Genomic DNA, 25,415 nt, shown 5'->3' on the forward strand with positions numbered 1-25,415 from the left:
AGAAATTAAAGACAAAAAAACAAATAAATAATTGGGAAGATGGGGGGATGGGATATTTTGAGTGTTCTTTTTATAACTTTTATTTTTAATTTTATTCTTTTTTTTGGAATAACAAAAATGTCAAAACTCAATTGTGGTGACCAATGCACAGCTATATGATGACACCGTGAACCGCTGATTATACACTTTGGATGATTATTTGGCATGTGAATATATGATATATATCAATAAAATAGCATTAAAAAAAGAAATAGACAAGAGAAAAAAACAGAAAAATCAATGAAACCAAAAGCTGGTCACTGACAAGAGCATCAAAAAATATGAAACGGGGATAAATCTGGCACACAGTGTGAAAGACGACTATACTAAAATCTACAAATAACTCCTGAAAGAAATTAAAGACCTAAATAAAGAAAAGATATACTGGCTTCAAGGGTAAGGGGACACAAAATTGCTAATAGGTCAGTTCTCCCCAAACTGATCTAGAAAGCTAAGACAATCCTAAGGCAAATCTGAGCAGGCTATTTTGCAGAACTTGTCAAAATGCTTCTAAATTCATTTCAAAATGCAAACAATCTCAAACAGTCCACATTTTGAAAAGGAAGAACTAAGCTGGGAGACCAGCACTACCTGATTTCAAGATTTATAAGCTATAGTTACCAAGGGAGGGTAGTATTGGCACAAAGACAGACAAGTAGATCAATGGAACAAAAGAAATCCAACAAGAGACTTACACATACATGACTTTTAATAAGGGACAAAGACAATTCAGTAGAGAAATGATCATCTTATCAACAACTGGTGGTGGAAAACCTGGACGTCCATAAGAGAAAAGAAGAGAGCAAACTAATCCATACCTTATAAAAAATACAAAAATTAACTCAAAATGGTTCATAAAACTAAATGGAAACTCTAAAATGACAAAACTTCTAAAATAAAGCATAGGAGAAAACTGTGTTAAGGTTGGATCAGGCAAATATTTCTTAGATACAACCCTAAAGGTATAATTCATAAGTGAATCAATTAACAAAATAGACAACATCTTAGTTTAAAAATGTTGTTTGGAAGATACTATTAAGAAGTGAAAAGATATGCCATAGGCTGGGAGGAAATGTTTACAATTCAAAGAGCTGATAAAAGACTTGAATCAATACATAAAGAACTTACAAAACTCAATAATAAGAAAACAGACATCATAATTTTAAAAAAACATCACCAATTAAGATATGCTGGAGGCAAAATAAATAAATGAAAACCTGCTCAATGTTATTAACTATCAAGACATACATACTGAAATCACAAGATACCACTACATCCCTATGAGAATGACTAAAATGTAAAAAGAATAACCATACCAAGTATTACTGAGGATGTAGAGGAACTAGAACCCTCATAATACACTGCTTGAGGGAACATAAATGACACAACCTCTTTAGGAAACAGGTTTCTGGCAGTTTCTTAAAAAGGTAAACATATTATCTACCACATGATTCAGCCATTTCATACCTAGGTATTTAGTCAGAAAGGAAAGCATATGGCCAATGAAAAATGTATATACAATTGCTCACAGCGACTTCATGTGAGATAGCCAAAAACTGGAAACAACCCAAATATCCAAATATTAACTGGAGAACCAAATTGTGGTATACATATATAATGAAATACTACTCAATAATAAAAATATACATATATGATTAATACACACACTACAACATAAATGAATCTCAAAATAATTTCACTGAATAGAAAAAGCTAAACCTGTCCCCTACCCCCTGAAAAGAAATCAGAGAGTATATGGTTTCATTTCTGTAAAATTCTGAAAAAGGAAACTAATCTGTAGCACAGAAAGGAGTTTGTGGTTGCAGGGATGTGGGGTGGGGGCTGGGAGTAGGAGGAAGGACTACAAAGGGACATCAGCAAACATCTGGATGTGATGGATATGTTCGTTATTTTGACTAAACTGACAGTTTCACATGTACACATGGGTCAAAACATCAGATGGTACGCAGTAAATACACAAGTATGCTGTATGTTGATTATGCTTCAGTAAAACTATTTTTAAGATTATAGGTGGCCTTAAAAAGAAATGTAGGTGTAGATTAGGTAGAAACTAAACCGGAGTGGTTGGAGAGTGTGAGATATGTAGACTGCATTCATAAACTACTTCGAAATTCTTGGCTTTTAAGAAAATCAGATAAAATTGAGCAGTAACAGAAGAGTGAGACTAAATATTGGAGAGTCCAAATGACATTTAAATGGTAAGGAATGGAAGGGTTAAAATTCAGGTCAGAGAATAAATAATAATTAAAAGACCCTCAGAAAGAAGGAGGGAGTAAAATCTGGAAGACAGGTAAGAGCATTGTTCTTTTATGAGAAATTGACACATCCTCTGTTATAGTAAATACCAGCAGATAAACACAGAAAGGGATCAAATGAAAAGACAGTATATAAATTCAGCCAAAGAAATATGAGGATTACAGATCTATTATCTCTATGATATATGAAGGAAGATCATTTGCTGGAAATGTGTGATGATAAATGTGAGGATTTCAAAAGACTGAAGGGTATAAACAAAGTATAAAATAGTAACTTCAAAGACCTGAAAAATGAACTTTCCAGAGAAGCATAGTCATAGCATAACTGAGCTCAGTTCAAATTAATGATCAATTAAATTAAACTCTGCTAAATTCCCCTTTGAAAAATGTTCCATTTCTGGTATATTGCATTCTGCCAGCTTAACAAACTAGGACAAGTAGCAAAGACACTTTAGGTACTTGTTAACCTGTTTAATAATGACAAGGACCTCTATACTGGATGAGAAAGGAGGAGGAAATGAGTGAGAAAAAATAAAAGTCAACAGATTAGAGCTCTGGGTGAGGCAGAACTCTTATAATATAGGCATGTAGGCTAGGAAAATAAGAATACAGTTGGAGAATGAAGTCTGAATTAATATCTTGAAATTATACCTTTTCTGGTGATAATATCTAGGGCATGACCATGCTGATGGGGTGTAAATATCTCAGCTTCTTAAGTCTTAAAAGACTTGCTTATGCACTTTAAATTACTACCTCCTAACACTGCTATAAAATTTGCCAATCTAGTCCATCCAGTTCAGTCCTTGTCAAAACTCAGCAAGTTTCCATATTCTAACTTCCCTCTATATTTTCTATGAAGTAAGAAATCCTCAAGCTAGCCTTAGCTCTTCAAGTCCATACTACACAATACACACCTATTCCTGACTACCTTATCCTCTAAGTCGAATGCCTCACTCTTTAACTTTTTACTATATACTGGTAAAATCACCATAGTATATTTCTTGAGATATTCTCTTCTCAATCAGATTACAAATTTTGACTTCAGATTGGGGGGAGGTTGGGCGAGATGGCGGCTTAGTCAGGTTTAGAATTTAGTTTATCTTCCAGAGTAAATACCCAGTATCAGTACAGAATAACTGCTGGGGCTCCATCAGTAACCAGACATACAACTAAGACCCCACACACAACTGTTTTTTCCAAAAGCCACAGAGGCCGGTGCCCCACCCACACAGGAGGGCAAGCTGGTTCCTGGAGGGAAAAAAAAAAAGACTATACAAGCAGCAAGGGCTTAGCTCAACCAAGGCCCACTTGTGGAGTTAATTAGCAAATTCTGACTACTAAAAATAGGCCCCCAGCACAGATAAATCTGCAATAAGCACTAAAGGAACTAGGAGTTTTTGCCCTTGCAGAGAAGGGGAAGGGCAAACAGGGAAAAAAAAAAAAAGCCAGAGGCTTTTTGAGTCAAGACAGCACAAAATATTGGAAAAGCATTGGACCTCAAGAAAAGGGGACCTTTGATGTATTTTTTCAATTATGGGGTTTATTGTTCTAAATATGGGTTAACTGATTTAACTACTTACTTGGGATGCCCTTAAAAGAAAGTTTTTTCAATGTGAACCTTAAAGGATCAGAGAAGTAAGTTCATTTATTAAATTCTCTGTTGGAAGGACACAACTTCTCTCCCCTGACACTTTATGATCTCTGATTTTACAAAGGGCCTTGATAGGTGGTTGTGCCTCAGCTAGAATTTACAGGACTTTAGTTGCTATATAGTTGGCATTTATAAAATCTGAAGTATCATATATAAAGATATTTACTTAATTATTAAAAAGGGGGGGACAGGAGATCCAAGATGGCGGCTTAGTAAGGTATGTGCGTCTTAGTTCCTCCGACTCCAAATCAACTAATAGGTGAACAGAAGCAGTGCAGAACAGCTCCCGGGGCTATGGCAGGGAATGGTCACAAAGCGTAACCCAGTCTGGACTGGCTGGTCTGACTGCGAGACTCGGCTGCAGTGAGATCCCCGAGCGGCGCGTGATTTCCCGACCAGCGGCAGCTGCGGCAGTTGGAGCTACTCCCTCCCTCCTTCCCGGGCCCACTGAGAGTCACAGAGAGGCAAGTTTCCCAAGCCAAGGTGCCCGGCACCCCTCTTTTGCGGGCGGCTTTGAGTCTCGACTTCGAGTCCGCAGCTACGAGTCTCGGATCAGAGGGCTATCCAAGTCGCGGTGGCCACCCCCTGCGGGAGGCTTCCTGGTCCGGTGGGGAATTCTCCAGGTCCGCTGTGGCCCGTGACCAGCCACAGGGTCCCCTCAAGCCGCGGCAGCTGACACCCCCACCACGCGTGGCCCCTGAACTAACGGAGAGAATTGGATCGGAAATCCCCAGGCGGCGGAGATCGGTGACCAGGGGGGACGCATTCCAAACACTTGAGACAAACGTGTGCCACGTGTGCCACCTACTGGGCAAGATAAGAAAAACAGATCCCAGAGATTTCACAGAAAAATCCTACAACCTTGCTGGGTCCGACACCCAGAGAAATCTGAATAAATGCCAAGATGCCAGCAGCAGAAGATATCTGTCCATGCTCAAAAGATTGAGAATATGGCTCAGTCAAAGGAACAAACCAATAGCTCAAATGAGATACAAGAGCTCAGACAACTAATGCTGAATATACAAACAGAAATGGAAAACCTCTTCAAAAATGAAATCGATAAATTGAGGGAGGACATGAAGAGGACATGGGCTGAACATAAAGAAGAAATAGAAAAACTGAAAAAACAAATCACAGAACTTATGGAAGTGAAGGATAAAGTAGCAAAGATGGAAAAAATAATGGATACCTACAATGATAGATTTAAAGAGACAGAAGATAGAATTAGTGATTTGGAGGATGGAACATCTGAATTCCAAAAAGAAACAGAAACTATAGGGAAAAGAATGGAAAAACTTGAACAGGGTATCAGGGAACTCAAGGACAATATGAACCACACAAATATACGTGTTGTGGGTGTCCCAGAAGGAGAAGAGAAGGGAAAAGGAGGAGAAAAACTAATGGAAGAAATTATCACTGAAAATTTCCCAACTCTTATGAAAGACCTAAAATTACAGATCCAAGAAATGCAGCCCACCCCAAAGAGATTAGACCCAAATAGGCGTTCTCCAAGACACTTACTAGTTAGAATGTCAGAGGTCAAAGAGAAAGACAGGATCTTGAAAGCAGCAAGAGAAAAACAATCCATCACATACAAGGGAAACCCAATAAGACTATGTGTAGATTTCTCAGCAGAAACCATGGAAGCTAGAAGACAGTGGGATGATATATTTAAACTACTAAAAGAGAAAAACTGCCAACCAAGACTCCTATATCCAGCAAAATTATCCTTCAAAAATGAGGGAGAAATTAAAACATTTATAGACAAAAAGTCACTGAGAGAATTTGTGACCAAGAGACCAGGTCTGCAAGAAATACTAAAGGGAGCACTAGAGTCAGATACAAAAAGACAGAAGAGAGAGGTAAGGAGAAGAGTGTAGAAAGAAGGAAAATCAGATATGATATATATAATACAAAAGGCAAAATGTTAGAGGAAAATATTATCCAAACAGTAATAACACTAAACGTCAATGGACTGAATTCCCCAATCAAAAGACATAGATTGGCAGAATGGATTAAAAAAGAGGATCCTTCTATATGCTGTCTACAGGAAACACATCTTACACCCAAAGATAAACATAGGTTGAAAGTGAAAGGTTGGGAAAAGATATTTCATGCAAATAACAACCAGAAAAGAGCAGGAGTGGCTATACTAATATCCAACAAATTAGACTTCAAATGTAAAACAGTTAAAAGAGACAAAGAAGGACACTATATACTAATAAAAGGAACAATTAAACAACAAAACATAACAATCATAAATATTTATGCACCGAACCAGAATGCCCCAAAATACGTGAGGAATACACTGCAAACACTGTAAAGTGAAATAGACTCATATACCATAATAGTTGGAGACTTCAATTCACCACTCTCATCAATGGACAGAACATCTAGACAGAGGATCAATAAAGAAATAGAGAATCTGAGTATTACTATAAATGAGCTAGAGTTAAAAGACATTTATAGGACATTACATCCCACAACAGCAGGATACACCTTTTTCTCAAGTGCTCATGGATCATTCTCAAAGATAGACCATATGCTGGGTCACAAAGCAAGTCTTAACAAATTTAAAAAGATTGAAATCATACACAACACTTTCTCGGATCATAAAGGAATGAAGTTGGAAATCAATAATAGGCGGAGTGCCAGAAAATTCACAAATACGTGGAGGCTCAACAACACACTCCTAAACAACGAGTGGGTCAAAGAAGAAATTGCTAGAGAAATTAGCAAATACCTCGAGGCGAATGAAAATGAAAACACAACATATCAAAACTTATGGGACGCAGCAAAGGCAGTGCTAAGAGGGAAATTTATTGCTCTAAATGCCTATATCAGAAAAGAAGAAAAGGCAAAAATTCAGGAATTAACTATCCATTTGGAAGAACTGGAGAAAGAACAGCAAGCTAACCCCAAAGGAAGCAAAAGGAAAGAAATAACAAAGATTAGAGCAGAAATAAATGAAATTGAAAACATGAAAACAATAGAGAAAATCAATAAGGCCAGAAGTTGGTTCTATGAGAAAATCAATAAGATTGATGGGCCCTTAGCAAGATTGACAAAAAGAAGAGAGAGGATGCAAATAAATAAGATCAGAAATGGAAGAGGAGACATAACTACTGACCTCACAGAAATAAAGGAGGTAATAACAGGATACTATGAACAACTTTACACTAATAAATACAACAATTTAGAGGAAATGGACGGGTTCCTGGAAAGACATGAACAACCAACTTTGACTCAAGAAGACATAGATGACCTCAACAAACCAATCACAAGTAAAGACATTGAATCAGTCATTCAAAAGCTTCCTAAAAAGAAAAGTCCAGGACCAGACGGCTTCACATCTGAATTCTATCAAACATTCCAGAAAGAATTAGTACCAGCTCTCCTCAAACTCTTCAAAAAAATCGAAGCGGAGGGAAAACTACCTAATTCATTCTATGAAGCCAACATCACCCTCATACCAAAACCAGGCAAAGATATTACAAGAAAAGAAAACTACAGGCCGATCTCTCTAATGAATATAGATGCAAAAATCCTCAATAAAATTCTAGCAAATTGTATCCAACAACACATTAAAAGAATTATTCATCATGACCAAATAGGATTCTTCCCAGGTATGCGAGGATGGTTCAACATAAGAAAATCAATTAATGTAATACACCACATCAACAAATCAAAGCAGAAAAATCACATGATCATCTCAATTGATGCAGAGAAGGCATTTGACAAGATTCAACATCCTTTTCTGTTGAAAACACTTCAAAGGATAGGAATACAAGGGAACTTCCTTAAAATGATAGAGGGAATATATGAAAAACCCACAGCTAATATCATCCTCAATGGGGAAAAATTGAAAACTTTCCCCCTAAGATCAGGAACAAGACAAGGATGTCCACTATCACCACTATTATTCAACATTGTGTTGGAGGTTCTAGCCAGAGCAATTAGACAACAAAAAGAAATACAAAGCATCAAAATTGGAAAGGAAGAAGTAAAACTATCACTGTTTGCAGGCGATATGATACTATATGTCAAAAACCCGGAAAAATCCACAACAAAACTACTAGAGCTAATAAATGAGTACAGCAAAGTAGCAGGTTACAAGACCAACATTCAAAAATCTGTAGCATTTCTATACACTAGTAATGAACAAGCGGAGGGGGAAATCAAGAAACAAATCCCATTTACAATTGCAACTAAAAGAATGAAATACCTAGGAATAAATTTAACTAAAGAGACAAAAAACCTATATAAAGAAAACTACAAAAAACTGCTAAAAGAAATCACAGAAGACCTAAATAGATGGAAGGGCATACCGTGTTCATGGATTGGAAGACTAAATATAGTTAAGATGTCAATCCTACCTAAATTGATTTACAGATTCAATGCAATACCAATCAAAATCCCAACAACGTATTTTTCAGAAATAGAAAAACCAATAAGCAAATTTATCTGGAAGGGCAGGGTGCCCCGAATTGCTAAAAACATCTTGAGGAAAAAAAACGAAGCTGGAGGTCTTGTACTGCCTGACTTTAAGGCATATTATGAAGCCACAGTGATCAAAACAGCATGGTATTGGCATAAAGATAGATATATTGACCAATGGAATCGAATAGAGTGCTCAGATATAGACCCTCTCGTCTATGGACATTTGATCTTTGATAAGGCAGTCAAGCCAACTCACCTGGGACAGAACAGTCTCTTCAATAAATGGTGCCTAGAGAACTGGATATCCATATGCAAAAGAATGAAAGAAGACCCATATCTCACACCCTACACAAAAGTTAACTCAAAATGGATCAAAGATCTAAACATTAGGTCTAAGACCATAAAACAGTTAGAGGAAAATGTAGGGAGATATCTTATGAACCTTACAATTGGCGGCAGTTTTATGGACCTTACACCTAAAGCAAGAGCACTGAAGAAGGAAATAAATAAATGGAAGCTCCTCAAAATTAAACACTTTTGTGCATCAAAGAACTTCATCAAGAAAGTAGAAAGACAGCCTACACAATGGGAATCAATATTTGGAAATGACATTATCAGATGAAGGTCTAGTATCCAGAATTTATAATGATATTGTTCAACTCAACAACAAAAAGACAGCCAACCCAATTACAAAATGGGAAAAAGACTTGAATAGACACCTCTCAGAGGAGGAAATACAAATGGCCAAAAGGCACATGAAGAGATGCTCAATGTCCCTGGCCATTAGAGAAATGCAAATCAAAACCACAATGAGATATCATCCCACACCCACCAGAATGGCCATTATCAACAAAGCAGAAAATGACAACTGCGGTGAAAGAGGCACACTTATCCACTGTTGGTGGGAATGTCAAATGGTGCAACCACTGTGGAAGGCAGTTTGGCGGTTCCTCAAAAAGCTGAATATAGAATTGCCATACGACCCAGCAATACCATTGCTGGGAATCTACTCAAAGGAATTGAGGGCAAAAACTCAAACGGACATTTGTACACCAATGTTTATAGCAGCATTATTTACAATTGCAAAGAGATGGAAGCAGCCAAAATGTCCATCAACAGACGAGTGGCTAAACAAACTGTGGTATATACATACGATGGAATATTATGTAGCTTTAAGACAGGATAAACTTATGAAGCATGTAATAACATGGATGGACCTAGAGAACATTATGCTGAGTGAGTCTAGCCAAAAACTAAAAGACAAATACTGTATGGTCCCAATGATGTGAATCAACACTCGAGAATAAACTTGGAATATGTCATTGGTAACAGAGTTCAGCAGGAGTTAGAAACAGGGTAAGATAATGGGTAATTGGAGCTGATGGGATACAGACTGTGCAATATGACTAGATACAAAAACTCAAAAATGGACAGCACAGTAATACCTAATTGTAAAGTAATCATGTTAAAACACTGAATGAAGCTGCTTCTGAGCTATAGGCTTTTGTTTTGTTTTGTTCTTACTATTATTACTTTTATTTTTTTTCTCTATATTAACATTCTATATCTTTTTCGGTTATATTGCTAGTTCTTCTAAACCGATGCAAATGTACTAAGAAATGATGATCATGCATCTATGTGATGATGTTAAGAATTACTGATTGCATATGTAGAATGGTATGATTTCTAAAAAAAAAAAAAGGTCAGCACAATACTACCTAATTGTAATGTAATTGTGTTAAAACACTGAATGAAGCTGCATCTGAGCTATAGTTTTTTTCTTATATATTTTTGTACTTTTTATTTTTATGTTTATTTTCTCTCTATATTATCATTTTATTTCTTTTTGTTGTCTTGCTATTTCTTTCTCTAAATCGATGCATATGTACTAAGAAATGATGACCATACACCTATGTGATGATATTAAGAATTACTGATTGCATATGTAGAATGGAATGATTTCTAAAAGTCGTGTTAGTTAGTTTTTTTAATTAATAAAAAAATAAATAAATAACTAAATAAAAAATATAATAAAAAAGAGAGAGAGAGAGAAAGATCAAAGGTGATGGTTCAGTTATATAGAGAAGGTAGGATTTAACAAATGAATATGATAGCTGAATTATTAAATTGATATTTCTTTTAGTATTTAGTATCTTAGAGCAACTAGATGTAAAAGCCTGATTGTGCAATCATAACCCATACCAAACTCTGAAATCTGTTCTATAACTAATTGTTCTGCTGTGCTTTGAAATTTATTGATTTTTTGTATATATGTTATTTTTCACAAAAAAGAAAAAAGCTGATTGTGATGATTAAAAAAAAAATTATTCCTTCTAACCTCCTATATTCTGGAGCAGCTGAAAGGAAAAATCTGAAAGGATGGTATGGTAGCCGATGACAAACTCTGGCATATACCCTGTAACTACTTGTTGAAGAGTGCTTTGAAAACTACTGCTTTTTTCTTCCTTTGCTTTGTATATATGTTATATTAGACAAGAAAAAAAAGTTAAAAAAAAAAAGGGGGGGACACATAGAACCTGCAGATAAACAGAGCCACAATCAACTTAAGCTCTTGATTGACAAACCTGAGGTGCTGACATCCCACTCTGAAAAGATTTTTGTTTGTTTGTTTTCCTTTTTTCATACTCCTTAATAGCTCATGAGATAGGAATGGAAGCCTTCTCAGGCTGCAGCATTGACCCAGGAAAGGGCAAAATTATGACTGTCTGAGAGAGAAAGTAACTAATCAGGTAACAGGACTTAATTCCCTAAAGGATTTTTCCCAAGAAAAAGGCAGGGTCCAGCTCAATTGGAATCCCTCCTTCAAGGAATTCAGGCCACAGGACTGGAAAACTGAAGTAATTACTGCCACCCTAAAAACCTCAAGTCTGTCTCAACCATGCTCCTGCAGAGAGAGTCTGCTGAAATTAAAGGTACCACATCACTGTACACTGGTGGGAAGCCTTAGGCAGATGAGTGCCACATGCTATGCAGGATAGGAAAACACAGAGTCTAGAGGCTTCACAGGAAAGTCTAACAACCTGCTGGACCTCACCCTCTGGAAAAACTGATGCTGGAGACTTTTCCCTCTCGAGACGTGGGTCAGTCCAGTTGGGGAAAACCTCACTGGGGTCTACAATATTTGAGAAGACCATCCTCAAAAAAAAAAAAAGTCTCCATATAGGAGGGTAAGAAACATCAAAACAAGAACTGAAAAATTCTGATCAGTTAAACAGAACTTATGCTAGAGATCAAGAATAAGTTGAGCTGAATACTAAAGAACAGATAGAAATCAAAGCCATCAAGCAAGAAAACTGTAAGGAAAGGAGTGAAAACAACCCCCAGAAGGGACTAATTAGGAAATTAAATGCTTAGATGCCAGCAAAAAGTAACAAGAGATGGAAACACCCCAAATGTCCATCAACAGATGAGTGGCTAAAACAAGTTGTGAAATATACATACAATGGAATATTATGCAGCTGTAAGAGAGAAGGTCATGATGCATGTAACAATGTGGATGGAACTTGAGGATGTTATGTGGAGTGAAATTAGCCAGAAACAAAGGGGCAAATACTGATATGAACTAACATTAATGTTAGCTCACAGATATGAACTAACATTAATGAATGAACTTGGAGAATTTCACTTAAGAACAAAGGTCATCAGGAGATAGAAATAGGATACATATCAGGTAATTGGAGGTGAAGAGATAGATTGTGCAACAGGACTGACTGTAAAAGTTCAGAAATGGATAGCACAATACTACCTGATTGTAGCACAATAATGTAAGTACACTAAATAAAGTTGAAAGTGAGAATGATAGAGGGAGGAGGAGGGCTGGGGGCACATAAGAAACCAGAGGGAAAGATAGACAATAAAGACTGAGACAGTGCAATCTAGGAATGACTAGTGTACAATAATAGTGACTAAATGTACAAATTAAAAAATGTTTTTGCATAAGGAAGAACAAAGGAATGTCAATATTGCAAGGTGCTGAAAATTGGTGGTCATTTACATTTTAAGACTTCAACTTCTGTGTTAGACTAAAGCAAGAAATGTTTATTTGGTACAAAATTTATATTTTGACTAGTGTATTTCCTAATTTAACTTATATGGACAGTTTAACTGAACACCATAAGTACATGGAAGCTTGAGTAGGGCATGAGATCTTGTAGGTTTGTCCAGGTTAGTGTGATGCCCCAATAAAGCAAAGAGTAATTTAAACAGTGAATAAAGAAGTATTAGCAAAGTACCCTTGGAGGAATGGGAAGAAAGGGGGAAAAATTAAACTTCCCCATTTGGAGAATTCCTGATGTTCTCTCAAGAAGTGGGGACATCCAAATCAACAGACTGAGCCCTCAATCTTGGGGTTTGTCCCTATGAAATTTATCCCTGCAAAAGACAGGCTAAGCCTACTTAAAATTAGGCCTAAGAGACACCCCCCACCCCCCACGAAGAACTTCTTTTGTTGCTCAGATGTAGCTTCTTCCTTTCTCCCAGTCAACATGGCAAGTGAACTCACTGCCCTCCTCCTTTCTACATGGGACATGACTTCCAAGGTAGTAAACCTCCCTGGCAATGGGGAAGAGAAATCCTTCACAATGAGTTGGAACTTAGCATCAAGGGATTGAGAAAACTTTCTCAACCATAAGGGGGAAGAGAAAAAGGAGACAAAATAAAGTGCTAGTGTCTGAGAGATTCCAAACAGAGCCAAGAGGTTATCCTGGAGGTTACCCTTACACATTATATAGATATCACCTTTTTAGTTTGTGGTGTACTAAAGCAGATAGAGGGAAGTGCCTAAAACTGTAGAGCTGTGTTCCAGTAGTCGTGTTTCTCAAAATGATTATATAATGCTTTCACAGTGTTACTGATTGTGAAAACCTTGTGTCTGATGACTCTTCTATCTATGGTATGGACCTATGAGAAAAACATATTGATAAGAAATAAACAAATAATAGGGAGAACAAATGTTAAAATAAATTGAGTAGATTGAAATATTAGTGGTCAATGAAAAGGAGTGGTAAGGGGTATGGCATGTATGAGTTTTTTTATTTTTCTTTCTTTTGCTGGAGGGATTCAAATGTTCAAAAAAATGATCATGGTGATGAATACACAACCACATGATGATATTGTGAGCCATTGATTGTAATCATGTCATGAATGTTTGCATGTCAAGAATGTTTGTATGCTTCCTCATTGTTCATAAGTCTAAAAAAAGTGCTGGCTATTGGTGTAAACTGAAAACAAATGAAAAAAAAAAAAGAAAGTAAAAAAAAAGGCATGGTACTGACATACAGATACATATACTGACCACAGATTCTAATAGAGTCTTCAGATGTAGACCCCTCTCATCTATAGACAAACAAACTTTGATAAGGCAGTCAAACCAACCCACCTGGGACAGAGCAGCCTTTTTCAATAAATGGTGCTTGGAGAACTGGATATCCATAGGCAAAAGAAGAAACAGGATCCATATTACATACCCTCAAATGCAAAATGGATCAAACACCTGAACATTATAGCTAAGACCATAAAACTTGTAGAAGAAATGTAGAGAAATATCTTATAAATCTTGTAATAGAAGGTGGTTTTCTAGACCTTAACCCAAAGCATGAGCACTGAAAAAAGAAACACACACAGGAACTCTTCAAAACTGAACACTTCTATGCATCAAAGAACTTTGTCAAGAGAGTAAAAAGGCAGCTACGCAATGGGAAACAATATTCGGAAACCACATATTAGATAAGGATTTAGTATCCAGAATACATAAAGAGATTGTTCAACTCAACAACAAAGACAAACAACCCAATAAAAATATGCAAAAGACATGAACAGACACTTCTCAGTAGAGGAAATACCAATGGCTAAAAGGCACATGAAAAGATGCTCAACTTCACTGGCAAATAGGGAAATGCAAATCAAAACCACGATGAAATATCATCTCAAACCCACTAGAATGATCATTATCAAAAACAAAACAAAACAGAAAGTGACAAATGCTGGAGAGGATGTGGACAAACAGCAATACTTATCCACTGTAGATGGGAAATGCAACATGGTCCAACTGCTCTTGAAGGCAGTCTGATGATTCCTAAGGAAGTTAACTATAAAATTGACATATAATCCAGCAATACCATTGATAGGTATCTATTAAGAGGACGTGAAGGCAATGAAACAAATGGACAACTGCACACCAATGCTTAGAGCAGAATTATTTATAATTGCCAAGATGGAAATAGCCCAAATGTTAATCAACAGATGAGTGGCTAAACAAGCTATGGTATTTACAAACTATGGAATATTACACAGCTATAAGAAAATAAAGTCATGAAGCATGTAACAATGTGGATGAACCTTGAAGACATTACCCTGAGTGAAATTAGCCAGAAACAAAAGGACAAATATGTATTGTCCCACTGAGATGAATTAACATTAATGTGTGAACTTGGAGAACTGAAGTTAGGTTATCATGATTGTTCCCAGAAACTTTGGGCATTTATGTGACACCTGCTACTCAGAGTTAGAGCTCTGAAGCTTTGAAAATCAGCAGTACCCCATATGGGAACTGTCCAAAAAGCTGAAAAAGTGATCAGACTTTGAGATATGAATGAAGCTGTTTTGGATGGGACTAAGGTATATCAGAATACAAGATACAGAATGTTATCATCTGTGACAGTTTGAAAGTGCTAAAGCCATGTTTTAATCCTGATCCAATCTTAAGGGAGCAGCCATTTCTTTTAATCCCTGTTTAGTACTGTATGTTGGAAACTTGATTACACTTTCTCCAGGGAGATGTGATACACCCAATTATGGGTATTAACTTTGATTAAATGGAGATAGACCACCCATTCCAGGTGGGCTTACTGGAATCCTTTAAAAGAAGAAACATTTTGGAGAGTGAAAACAACAGAAATGCTAAAAAGGACAGAGACTGGAGAAAGGACAGAAGCCTCAGAGCCGACAGAAACTTCACAGCAGAGCTGACATAGATGCTGACACAGGGAGAACAGAGACAAGGACCTTTGGAGATGCCTGGAGCCCAGAAGACACTGCCATGAGATGTTAAGCAAGCCAGAACCTGGAGAAAGCCAAGGGAAGCAAAGAGATAAAAGCCAGCCCTGGAGAAATTAAATGAGAGGTTGAAAACAATGGAGCTCAGGAGCAACAGATCAAATGTACCTTTCCAGCTGACAGAGGTGTTGAGGATGCATCAGCCTTCCTTGAATTAAGGTATTTTCCCTGGATGCCTTAGTTTGGACACTCACTTAATTAAAACTGTCAATTTGTAATTTTTAAATTAAATTCCCCTTTATCAAAATCATTTCATTTCTAGTATATCACATTCCAGCAGCTAGCAAACTAACATACAGCACATATTTTAAAACTTCAACTTCTGTGTGAGATTAAAGGGAGAGATGTTTATTGGGTGCAAAATTTATATTTTGGGTAGCACATTTCCTAACTTGTATATTCAGTTTAGCTGAACACCAGAAGAACATGGAATCTTGAATACGGTGTGAGATTTTGTTGGTTTGTCTATGTTAGTGTGATGCCCCAATAAATCTCAGAGCAATTAGGGCAGTAAATAAAGAAGTATTTGCAAAGCCCCCTTGGGGGAATGGGAAGAAAGGAGATAATATTCAACTTCCCCAATTGGAGAATTTTGGATATTCTTGCAAGCAATGGAGATAACCAAATCAATAGGCTAAGTCCTCAGTCTTGGGGGTTGTCACTATTAAAATTATTTCTGTAAAGGATAGGCTAAGTCTAACTAAAATCAGCCCTAAGAGTCAATCCCAGAGAACCTCTTTTGCTGCTCAGATATGGCCTCTCTAAATCAACTCTGCAGGTGAACTCACTCCCCTCTCTCCAACATGGGACATGACTCCCAGGGATATAAATCTCCCTGGCAACATGGGACAGTAATCCTAGGATGAATCGGGATGCAGCATCACAGGATTGAGAAGCCTTCTTGACCTAGAGGGGTGTGCAGGTATGAATCTGTTCTGAACCCCAGAAAATCCAAGTCCTTTTATCCTCATTCAATATTGCTGGGAGGGAGGATCTTGATTGTTTCCATGCAGATATGACCAACCCATTTGTGGGTGGTAACTGTTTCTTGTTTGTTTGGATGGTTGGCTTTTTTTGGTTTTTTCCTTTTTCATATGCTGTATGGTGGGGTCACATTTCAGTTGGTAACTTTTGATTAGATGGTTTCTGTGGAGATGTGTCTCCACCCATTCAAGATGGGGTTCCTTACTGGAGCTGTTTAAGTGGGAATCTACTTGGAAAAAGCTAGACAGCCAGAGGAGCCCAGCCAGAGACCTTTGGAGATGAAGAAGGAAAATGCCCCTGGGGGAGCTTCATGAAACAAGAAGCAGGGAGAGAAAACTAGCAGACTTTGCTATGTGCCCTTCCAGCTGAGAGAGAAACCCAAAAGTACACTGGTCTTTCTTGAGTGAAGGTAACATCTTGTTGGTACCTTAATGGGCATTTTCATAGCCTTGCCTTTAATTTGGATATCTTCACAGGCTTAAACCTTAAACTTGCAACTAAATAAATTTCCCTTTTAGAAAGCCATTCTGTTTCTGGTATATCACATTTGCCAGCTTGCAAGCAAGAACAAGGGGGTTAGAAATGAGACAAAATAAAGTTTCAGTGACTGAGAGATTTCAAACAGAGTCAAGAGGTTATCCTAGAGGTTATTCTTATGCATTATATAGATATCCTTTTTCAGTTTATGGTGCATTGGAGTGGCTAGCAAGAAGTACCTGAAATTGTTGAGCTATTTTCCAGTAGCCTTGATTCTTGAAGATGATTGTATAAAGATATAATGTTTACAATGTGACTGTGCAATTGTGAAAACTTTGCTTATGATGTTCCTTTTATCCAGGGTATGGACAGATGAGTAAAAAAAATATGGATCATAAAATAAATAAGAAAATAATAGGGGGGACAAAGGATAAAATAAATTGGGAAGATGGAAATACTAGTAGTCAATGAGAGGGAAGGGTAAAGTGTATGGCATGCATGCCAGTTTGAAAGGATTTATGTACCCTAGAAAATCTATGTTTTAATCCTAATCAATTTTGTGTGAGCAATGATTTCTTCTAATCCCTATAGAGTACTATAGGCTGGGCACTTGATTAGGTTATCTCAGTGGAGATGTGACTCAATGAATTGTGGGTATTGATTAGATGGAGACATGTCTCCACCCATTCTACCTGGGTCTTAATCAGTTACTGGAATCTTACAAAAGAGCAGGCATTTTAGAGAGAGTTCCTTTTGATAATGAGGAGAGGGCCACAGAACCATGGCAGAAGGACAAGAAAATAACAGAGTCCACCTGCCAGTGACCTTTGGAGATATAGAAGGAAAGTGCCTCCCAGGGAGCTTCATGAAATAAGACACCTAGAAAGAAAGCTAGCAGATGCTACCATGTTTGCTATGTGCCCTTCTAGCTGAAAGAGAAACACTAAACATCATCAGCATTTTTGAACCAAGGAATCTTTCCCTGGATGCCTTTGATTGGACATTTCTATAGACTTGTTTTAATTTGGACAATTTCACAGCCTTAGAACTGTAAACTAGCAACTTATTAAATTCCCCTTTATAAAGCTGTTATATTTCTAGTATATTGCATTCCAGGAGCTAGCTAACTAGTAACCGTATGTATGAGCTGGTTCTTCTTTCTTTTTATTTATTTTTCTGGAGTGATGCAAATATTCTAAAAAATGATCATGGTGATGAATACACAACTACATGATGATGTTTTGAGTCACTGATTGTATACCATGTATGGAATGTATGTGTGTGAAGATTTCTCAATAAAAACATTAAAATAAAACAGATTAGGGCTTGTTAGAATTTTTAAAACACACTGAACACTCATTTTCTGCAAAGCATTGTATTGTTATATTTAAGCTTCTTTTCTAGTCTCACATATTTAGTACTGAGCTAGGTACATAAAAAGTATTTAATATTCTTCATGGCTGTGAAATAAACCTAAGAAGGACAAAACAAGAAATAACTCAGAAAGTGCACCTACAGAAGCCTCTGAAGACATGCAATGTACATAATAAATGTTGTGCTAACTGATTAAGTCTGACTACAGGAAGAGAAAAACTTTAAGACAATACCTACGAAGTATTATTTTTTTCCCTCCTCAGAACCCTCAAAGACATTTTCATGAGTTCTCAAACACAATCAATCATGATTGACAGGTGATAAAAAGGGAAAAGAAAGATTCTGACCCTTTCCTATCTAAGTACACTTTATTGTATTCACCTTTCTTCGCAGAAGCATGTCGTAAGTATTACTAGAAATTATAATTTCCTCTAGAATGTTATCTGCAGTGATCACAATTTAGTCAGTCTAAAACAACAAAAACATATAATTTCCAAAGAAATCTACTTCAGGAGGAAAAAATTAAAAGTGATCATAGGAGCCAGAAGTTTTCAAACTGTAAGTGACTTTATATTCTTATAAACTATTATCTAGAAACTTGAATCAATAAGAACAGCATCACTTTTTTAACCTAAACTGAAAAATAAAGGTAGTACTCTTTTATAACCCAAAACAATGTCTATTTCCTTTCATAAAGAAATTACACAAGTGCTTGGACAAGAAAATTTGAACAATATTTGTATTTGGACATGCAAAATTTGTTATCATGTATTATATGCATTACACACATAATGTATACATAAAAACTGGAAAACCTAATTTTCTGGTTTGAAACTGTTATATACCCTAGAAAAGCCATGTTCTTCGAATCCAATCCTGTGGGTGCAGACCTATGGTAGGAGGAACCTTCTGATTAGACTATTTCCACTTGAACCCAATTCAAGGCAGGTCTTGATCCTTTTACCGGAATCCTGTATGAATAGAATAGAAGTCAAAAACCAGAGAGTGCTCAGGGTTGACCTTTGAAGAAACAAACTGCTAAAAAGATGAAATCCAGAGTCTGCCCCAGAGAAGCTAAAAGAAGACCCACAGATGCTCAGAGAGGGAAAAGTCCTACTACAGACCAGAAAGACCCATAGGAACTAAGAGAGCCATTCTGAAAAACAGCCAGGAGAGAAAGGCCAGCAGAGATTACCATGTCCCTTCCCATGTGACAGAGAAACCCTGATGCCATTGGCTTTTCTTGAGTGAAGGTATCTTCTTGTTGATGCCCTAATTTGGACATCTTCACATACTGGGAACTGTAAATCTGTAACCTAATAAATCCCCTTTGTAAAAGCCAATCCATCATTCCAGCAGCATTAGCAAACAGAAACAACTAACAACTTAAAAAACAAATCTTATCTAAATAAACTGTGTATATACATCTCATTATAAAACAGATTTGAAACATATCTATAAATGCAGAGCTGCATATATATAAACAAAAATAAAATACCACTATAAGCATAAACTTTCATTTTTTTATTAATAAGTTATGATTTACTGAGTTGGCCAGATTACTTAATCTTCCCAACTTTGTCAACACAGCATTATCATTAAACTTATTTTACAGATGACAAAACTGAGGATTAACCACTTTAAGAAATTTGTTCAAGAATACATACCTAGTAAAATCCCAAATTAAATAAATAAAATATGTCTGCCATTTAAGTGAAAGGGCCCAAAGTAAAATCAATCTTATTTTTAGCACTTATTTTTAGCACTTACAAGCTTTAACAGAGATTATATAAGTTCCTTTAACTCAGGGATCAGGAAAATTTTTCTGTAAATGGCCACATGGTACATATTTTAGGCACTGTAGACCACATAATCTCTGTCACAACTATTCAACTCAGCTGCTGTAGTGCAAAAGTAGACAGAGAACATGTAAATGGATAAATATGGCTGTATCTTTCTTTTGATTTTCTTATAAATAATAAAACCTGATATACCCTGAAATTCGAATTTCATATAATCTTCATGTGTCAAAAATTTTATTCTTTTGGTTTTCTCAAGCATTTAAAAACATAAAAATCATTCTTAACTCATGGGCCACATTAAAACAGGAAGTGGGCCAGATTTGGTCACTGGGTCACAGTTTGATGATTCCTGCTTTAATTGAAAAGTTAAACATTTAAAAAAATTAACAAAATTTAATATTAATAAATATACTATTATTTAAGCATATATAATATTTTTAAGTAATGACTTTCAAATAATCACTCCATATGTTATAGAAATAATATATTGTTGTACATTCTGTAATTTATACATATACACAGTACCTTTTCTCTGGTATCACTTTTAACTTGCTCATCTTAAGTTGCTTCATCTCACCATTGCAGATAATGTAAAAGTAAAATGTTAACATAAAAAAGTTAATCATGTATACAATTGTTTTCAATACATTAAATGTCTTAAAAGCCATACAGCTAGTGAATATAACAAATCATAATGAACTTTACACTTAATAATTGTTAAAATGGCAACTTTTGTTAGATACACCTTCTTTTTATGCATGGGCAGGCACTGGGTAATTGAACCCAGGTCTCTGACATGGCAAGTGAGAACTGTGCCACTGAGCCACTGTGGTCTGCCCTGTTATATATACATTTTGTTGCAACTTTTTAAAAAAAAGCCATACAACTGAAAGGTCTTGATTATAGGCAATACAAGATAAGACTGGAAACCAAAATAGAATATTTCAGTTGTATGTACTTCTGGCAGAACACTTAAATATGTAACGTGTAACTAAAATCAACAAGTGAAATGTTATCAAAATTCTACAGCTACAAAAGTGCAGATAATTAACATAACACAGTTATAATATAGTGTTAAGATTTCTTTTGAGACAATTCAAACCATCTTTCCTTTTCTCTGGTAGCATACTTTTAAAATACTAAACCCACTAAAGCATCCTATGACTGATTAGTGTACTTACTGTCCACCATTCAGACAGTAGTCTAATACTTGAAAGTATGTATGACTATTATATAGAAGAACATGTTTAAATGCATAATAAATTGTTTAGACAGAGTAAAAAGCTCATATAAAACTTTCTTATTTAATGCACTTAATGTACATTTCAAACAGGTTTCATCTTTAAAAAGCACACATTCTACATTTTAAAACAATGTTAAATCTTAATTCACAAAATGCTTATAATTTTTCAAATTAATTTTGCAACTATTAACCAAAAACATCTTTGAATATCTTCTAATTTTATATATCAATGATTACTGAAGGAGAATATTATACCATCACTAAAAGTGAAAAATTACTGCCAATTCAACAAACTAATCAAAAATCCATACAATATTTAGTGACAGTATATTTAAAGGAAAAAAAGATGTGCAAAAGAGCAAACTTCAAATTGTTGTACTTAGCAGAATTAGAAGATACAGGTATTCTGGATTTTTCTTCGAACACAAAGACCTTTAACTTCAACAAAATACACCCATGATCCTTTTTCATTTTTCCTATCAACTCAATTTTTAAAAAAGTAAACATATTCAGATTTATATGCAAAAGCACATGAACTGTTTTTACAGTTTTACAATGAGAAATTTTAAATGTTACTATGCTTTTTTTACTTCATTTCTTTTTAAAAAATTACTTCAAAGTGAAAAATAAGTCCCAATTTCCAATGTAATTTAGAATCATTATATACTCAAAGGGGAAAAAGTCCTATGTGCTTTCAAAAGTATTGCTTGTGAAACAAGCACTTTACTGGTGTGACTATTTCTAAAGCTACATTAACAGCATATCTCATGAATCTTTCACTGTAAACTTTTACAGTTGACAGACTTGAAAATATTAATATTCAGTACTTATGTCATAGGAAACCTTATTTCAGGATATAAGAAATAATTCAAACATCCAGCACACTCAGGGTAACACAGGCATTTCTCTCACTCCCTCCCAGGGCTGATATAAAATAGACAGTAAAGAAGCAATATAATGTTTAACTTCACAGTGGTAAAAAAGAAATCTAAGGAGGGGAGGAGGAAATTATAAGAAACTTCATTTTAAAAGTTAGGAGAAGGGGAGCCACTCAGCCCAGGAGAAACCCAGGAAAGGTCAGGACTCAGAAATGTGAAAGTATGTAGGAAGAGACTGAGAAATAGGGCCAACACATTTTATAATTCCAAATAACTTCCTATGGCCTCAATACCTCTATGCCCCATCACTGTGGAAAATGCTCAAACAGACAAACATCTAACCTGGGGAAAACATTCAGAGAACTCTCCACTAAATAAAATGACAAACCCAAATAAATCTGCTTTCTGGAACGTAAAGTCCTTTAGAAAAAAAAGTCAGTTCTCAATCCCATCATCTTGAGACTAAGCCAGTTTCTCCCATGCATAGCTTCAGAGTCCACTTTTTACTGACTTTCTTACTGCTAAAGTCTAAGGCCAGAGCTCCACAGAGTAAAGGGAAAATCTTCTCCCTGCTGTGACAGTTTGTGCTCACTACAGTACAGTGTAACAGAAAGAGCAAGCACCTAGTAGTAGAAGTGTTGGATTTCATCAAGTTCAAGGTATTGCCAGGCAAGTGAGGCAAAGCAAAGGAAGGGCAAAAAAGTTAACAGTATATATGAGCTGATCATGGAATAGAAAAATAATGTACTCATTTCTCTTCACTGGATCGTTTTCATCATCATATAATCACGCTGTTATTTCTATCTCGTAGAAGAAGAAAAAAATTCTTGTTCCCACCTCCCCAATATAGCTACTGCCTCATTGCTCTCCTCAAAGAGTTGTTAATACTCACTGTCAAGAATTCCTCTCTTCTAACAAAGGAATGTCATTACTGCAGGGTGCTGAAAATAGTTGGTAATTAATATTTAAAATTTTTACCTTATGTGTGAGATTAAAGCAAAAAATCTTTATTTGATACAAAATTTATATTTTCACTAGTGCATTTCCAAATATAACTTATGTAGACATCTTAATTGAACACCATAAGTACATGGAACCTTGAGTAGGACATGAGATTTTGTTGGTTTGTCCAGAGAGATGCCCCAATAAATCTCAGAGTGATTTGTACAGTGAACAAAAACATATTTGCACAGTCCCCTTTAGGGAATGATGAGAACGGGGGAAAATTCAACTTTCCCAAGTTGAATTCTTGATATTCTCACAAGCAGTGCAGACAATCAAAGCTATAGGCTGAGCCTCCAATCCTGGGGTTTGTTCATATGAAACTTAACCCAACAAAGGATAGGTCAAGTCTACTTAAAATTAGGCCTAAGAATCACCCCCAAAAGAACCTCTTTTGTTACTCAGATATGGCCTCTCTCTTCAGCCAACACAACAAGCAAACTCACCACCCTACCTCTGTCTACATGGGACAAGACTCCCAGGGGTGTGGATCTTCCTGGCAATGTGGGACTGAAATCCTAGAATGACCTGAGACTCGGCACCAAGAGATTGAGAAAGCCTTCTCAACACTCCTCCACACTGAACTCTAGCCCAGTTATTCTATTCAGAGCTTCTGATTGTGGTCTTTATCTAACAAGATGCCAATGGAGCAGGCAAGTAACCACAGTCCTCAGAGAAACTCCACAGAGCAGCCCTGTGGTAGCCTCGGCAGCTCAGGGCTAGGCCCACCACACCTCTGCCTTCTCTTCCACCCAGAAATGGCAGCTGGTTAAAGTCCTGAGTTTCATTTTCAAGGTCACTTATTAACTCACACAATAGCTTTCAACTGCCCCCTAAAAATCATCATTAAGGGTTTTAACTTTTCTATCCAACACTTTAAAGCAGTTTTCAAAAGCTAGATGATCATTCGTTAGAACCTCATGGACAGACAGTAGACGCCTGAAGGGCAGACAAGATGCCCTAAGGCTAAGAAAAATCAGGTCACCCTGATGACCCACTGTCCTCCCCTCAACAGTTGTACAGGTCATGGAGTTGGCACCTAAGATCATCCCAGGCCGGAAGTGATCCTGGGAGAAGAGTGGTTTGGAGGAACTGTGATGATAAATATATGCATGACCCACAGGTAAAAGCAGCACCCGTTCATTCTGTGATCTTGTGGAAGCTTACTCTAAATAAGAAAGCCTGTGCCTCAAGGTCTGTGGGGAGACAAGCACCCCTGTCACACCCCACATGACCAAAGAGGAGGTAGGGGCTGGCTCATATCAGTGACCAGGAACAACACGGCACCCCTGCCATTTTCCAGGCAGATGAGAAGAAGGCTGGGCCACAGCGGGTGCTGATGAGAAACAGTAACCACAGTACTGAAGGCAAGTTCTGTTCCCTTCCTCCCTACATGTCCATACCAGCCACAGGTGGCTGAGGGAGCCTCCGGACCCCACCACACAGAGCAGGACTTCCTCAGAGAAAGCCAAGCACCTGCTTCAGACTAAGAAAGCAGACATCTGTCCTTGATGAAGAGGGCAGTACAAGTCAATGTTTCCCGGAAGTTGCTCTGAATCTTCAGACCCCAGTCAGAGCCCAGCTGCAAACACAGCACACACATACCTTGTTTGCTCTCTGGTGATAAGACCTTGGCTGTTCCAAAATCCATGATCTGGATGTGCATATCTTCACTAACAAAATGTTTTCTGGTTTGAGATCCCTGGAAAAGTAGATGTTTACATTTGTGGTGAGATATTTAAAAGCTGCATCATCACATACTATAAACTTTGCCAACAACCCAACAACTGATTAACACCTGTCACCTCACTAACCAAGCACAACTGCAAGTTTACAAATGTAGTCTAAAGGGTACACTGAATAAAGACCAACTGCAGTCTGATGCTCCTTTTATCTACCTTGTCAACAGATGAGTAGAACATACGGAATAAAAATAAGTAATAGGGGTAACAAATGTTAAAATAAATTTAGTTTGAAATGCTAGTGAGCAATGAAAGGGGTAAAGTATATATAAATTTTTCTGTTTTCATTATATTTGTTTTTCTGAATAGATGCAAATGTTCCAAGAAATGATTATGATGATGAATATGCAACTATGTGATGATATTGTGAATTACTGATTATATATGTAGAACGGAATGATCAAAATAGGAATGTTTGCATTTGCTTTGTGTT

The 25,415-nt window shown here is 36.6% G+C and overlaps 1 protein-coding gene across 2 annotated transcripts in view; it reads right to left on the reverse strand.

The window, feature by feature from the left end:
* Positions 1–24,939, reverse strand: part of LOC143686150 (cytosolic carboxypeptidase 1-like) — a 108,633-nt gene extending 83,694 nt beyond the window's left edge. For both annotated transcript variants that reach the window (XM_077163154.1, XM_077163155.1), the window contains exon 1: positions 24,846–24,939. In XM_077163154.1, the coding sequence (XP_077019269.1) occupies positions 24,846–24,906 (61 nt within the window). In that variant the 5' untranslated portion in view covers positions 24,907–24,939. The remainder of the gene's footprint in view (positions 1–24,845) is intronic.
* Between the last annotated feature and the right edge of the window lie 476 nt (positions 24,940–25,415).

Source organism: Tamandua tetradactyla, chromosome 6 (assembly GCF_023851605.1).
Source record: "Tamandua tetradactyla isolate mTamTet1 chromosome 6, mTamTet1.pri, whole genome shotgun sequence".
In the NCBI taxonomy this organism is placed as follows: domain Eukaryota; kingdom Metazoa; phylum Chordata; class Mammalia; order Pilosa; family Myrmecophagidae; genus Tamandua; species Tamandua tetradactyla.